This window comes from Nestor notabilis, unplaced genomic scaffold (assembly GCF_000696875.1).
Source record: "Nestor notabilis isolate BGI_N333 unplaced genomic scaffold, ASM69687v1 scaffold994, whole genome shotgun sequence".
Classification (NCBI taxonomy): domain Eukaryota; kingdom Metazoa; phylum Chordata; class Aves; order Psittaciformes; family Psittacidae; genus Nestor; species Nestor notabilis.
The window spans coordinates 30,397-33,852 of NW_009924009.1; the positions used below are offsets into that span (position 1 = coordinate 30,397).

Sequence of the window (3,456 nt, forward strand, 5' to 3'; positions counted from 1 at the left end):
GCAACACAAATCTTGCAGAGCTACATAAATTCCTAGAATGCAGCCTCCTAGTAAGACTAGACTAGTTCAAAGAGACCACCAGTGACAGAACACTCTCAGCATTTGAAAACTGCTAATCAACAGCTTGGGCTACTCTCTCTAAAATGTTTTTGTACACTCAAAGAATTCTTGTCCAAAACTGATTCAAGTCAGTACAAGTACTTCTATTATTCCCCCCCCCCCAATGAAAAAAACAGGGAGAAGAAAGCCTGCTAACTCACCTGCAACAACTTACTTTTACCTATCACAAAATAGATACTGAAGGTATCTTAATATGAGCCAGGCTTCCAGAAAACCACTCAGGAAACACATTCATACCCTTAGTCAGAAGATGTATGGAAAACCAAAATTTCACAAGCAGGCAACCTCACCTGTCTGATTAGGTTTGCAAATACAGTCTAGAAAAAGCTAATGCACTTAAGAGAAAGAAACAAACAAACCAGCTTGTACAATACTGAAAGTTAACTGTAGTGAACCAAAACAAGCACAGACTAAGTCGAATTATTAGAAGTAGAGCAGTATGACAAAACTTGACAAAAAACTTTAGTTTCCAACGTGAGGAGAAGAAATATAGACAACATCACTGTTCTTGATTTTGCAGTTCTGTCTTAGCAAAGTGGGGGTAAAAAAATCCAAGCAAACAAAAAATATCCTGTAAGTTATATTAGCATGGAACAAAATCTCCTGGATATTGTACAGAGGTATGAGCACATGAAGAAGCCATCATGGTGCAAATCAAATTACTTGTTCTTCAACAGTGGATATGCATTACCTCCCCTCTGCACAATCCTATTCCACAACAGTGTAGCAGCACATGCCTTTTACAGGGTAGTATCCTACTTTGAATTTGCATTTGAAAATGCATGAGAACAGTGACTTAAGATCAACTGGCATAACCAAGTTTTTGCATGAGAACTACCACATGTTCACAGCCAAGCGTTATGACTTCTGAAAAAGGAAAACACTAGAATAAACTGAACTCTCAAAGACAAGCAAATAGTATGCCACTTTCTCTACTTCGAGAATCAAAGCCACTAACCCTGCCTGTCCTTCAGCATACCAACTATGCCATGCCATTTTACTGCATTCCCATTTCAGAGCATGGTGTTAGCTTTTATGGGTTCCATCACAGCCAGAACAGATCTTTCAACCCGGTCACCTTCCCCCCAGCCCAGTCTATTTCTTTGTTTCAGTTTGCTTAGATGGAGTAAGCCAAGAAACTTTCAGCTTCCCTACTTCCAATTCAGATTGTGAACTGTGTTCAAAGACACTTTTTGGGGAGCACAAAGACCACAATTTAGCATGAGGTACCAGGGAGCAAAGCAGAATTTCTTTTCTGTAAGAAGAAATGAGCAGCCATACAAAGACATCATGTCATAGGGTTAGAAGGACTGTGATAAATGATTTCACCCTAGTAACAAGGAAAAGCTCTGTATCATTCTTCTACCCTTAAGAGAAGGGCATGCATCACTTACATGCCGTAAGTAACAATATCCTGAATTCAGAAGCTTAAGGGGCCTAAAGGCTTAGATTGCTTACAATGCTTGTGCTTCCAGGTAGCAATGGTCAGTGAATACAGACACACACAAATATTTGTATGAGACTTTTTATCCTATCCTTACTGTAAATGATCACAGAGGTTGTTCTTAGTTCCTGTTAAAAAATACAAAGCATGCACACATTGACAGACACTTGCTTTCCTCGGTAATTTAAAATTAGTACGTACGGAAAGGTGAGGAAGAAGAAAAAACCCCACCCAAACAAAAAAAACAAAACAACTCCAAAACACTTAATTCACATACACAATTTCCCTAGGATTTCCAAGAAGTCTGTTACACTGTACACATCAAGAGTCTATATTACTACAGGCATTACTTGTTTCTGCTGCTGGGCCTTTTTTAGTGCCTCAAGCCTCCTTTGTTTAAGGTGTTCCAATTCATCTTCATCCATTTGGTCCAGCTTCTGCATTTCAGCATCCAGATGTTCTTCCACAACCTTGGCAGTCTGAAGGATTTCATTCTCCAGAACTTTTTGAAGTATGTCAACAGAGGTATCAGCAGCCATCTTTAACTAGAAAGCGATCTCTTCAGAGCTGTAGAAATAGTGATACATGGAATTAACATTTATACAAACACTTAATTAGAAGCCTGACCTCTCTTACTTGCAATTCACACTGCAGAGAAACAAAACGCTATGCTATTTGAAGATAACAGATAGTTCTGTTCTACAGTGCAACCCCCTCTGGAGAAAACCTTCTCATTGAACACAGATGGCAACAAAGATACCAGTCAAGCCCTATTCTCTCAGTCCCAACAGCAGCTGTTGAAAGCACAAAGGAACCTGAAATTACTTGTCAATATAAAGAAGTAGAATTCCTCAGTTCCAAAGAACTGTCATGCTAAGCCAGATCCAGATACCTTTAATAAACATTCTGAAACTAGAAGATATAATCAGAAAGCTCCAAGCTGATGGGAGAAGGTATAAGATGTCTCAGAGTAAGTCTAAGCAATGCTCAGTCTGTAAGTATCCACCAGAAGTTTAAATGCAATTACTTCAAGTACCTAATGCAGATCAACATATTCAAATCTGAATTAACACTCCTCAGCTAAAGAAAGACAAGGTGCTCACCAGCAAATGCTTTAGGCCACACTGCTTCAATTAGTACAACAAAGCTGCTATTGCAAACACCAGCCTATGGCAGCCAGCAAAAGGATTTAAAAACTCCCAACAACTACCTAATTGCTGTGAAAAGAAACACAGCTAAAATAATTTTTTCTGTAAAGGTCTCCCTGCCCAAACACTTCAAAATGCACAAGATATTAAGACTGGGGTGCATGAAGAGCTGAGGCAATGTAATTGATTGTTCTCCCCAATAAGCTTACGCTACAAAAACCCGTCACTATCACGAGTGGCAGTTTTGAAATGGGGACAGTGCACAGTCACTCTAATCAGATTCTCAACCTGCAGGACACGGATTTGATGTGAATTTTGGTTCCAGCTTACTCTTGGCTGTATTTCAAAACAGCCAAACTACCGGTGCCATTGGCTTTGTAAAACACCTTGCATGCTGAGGCAAGAAAGCTTTTTAAATAGCGATGGGCAAAGTACCAACATCACGGCAGCACTCCAAGTGCAATGCAACCTCAGCAGTGCTGAGTCTGCTGCCACACTCCACACGTGTCACTGCCACACTTGCTCTGACCTGCAGCGCCTCATCTTGACTCCCTCTCACTGAAGCTGCTAACTACGAAGTCTCTCTGTAAGTGTTTTCTATCTCCCTTTCTTGCACGTCCATAGGAAATCAGAATCTTGCCAGCGCACATCAGAAGCCGCTATGTATTCAGAAGAGGGAGGGAACCCTGCTCAGCTGAGGCACGGGGAGGCTCGTCCTCCAAACAAACAGCAAGGAAAAGAGAA

The 3,456-nt window shown here is 40.6% G+C and overlaps 1 protein-coding gene across 1 annotated transcript in view; it reads right to left on the minus strand.

Moving 5' to 3' along the window:
• TXNDC9 (thioredoxin domain containing 9) overlaps positions 1-2,134 on the minus strand; it is a 7,651-nt gene extending 5,517 nt beyond the window's left edge. The window contains exon 1 of the mRNA XM_010012421.1: positions 1,915-2,134. Within this exon, the coding sequence (XP_010010723.1) occupies positions 1,915-2,103 (189 nt within the window). The 5' untranslated portion in view covers positions 2,104-2,134. The remainder of the gene's footprint in view (positions 1-1,914) is intronic.
• Positions 2,135-3,456: the final 1,322 nt, after the last annotated feature.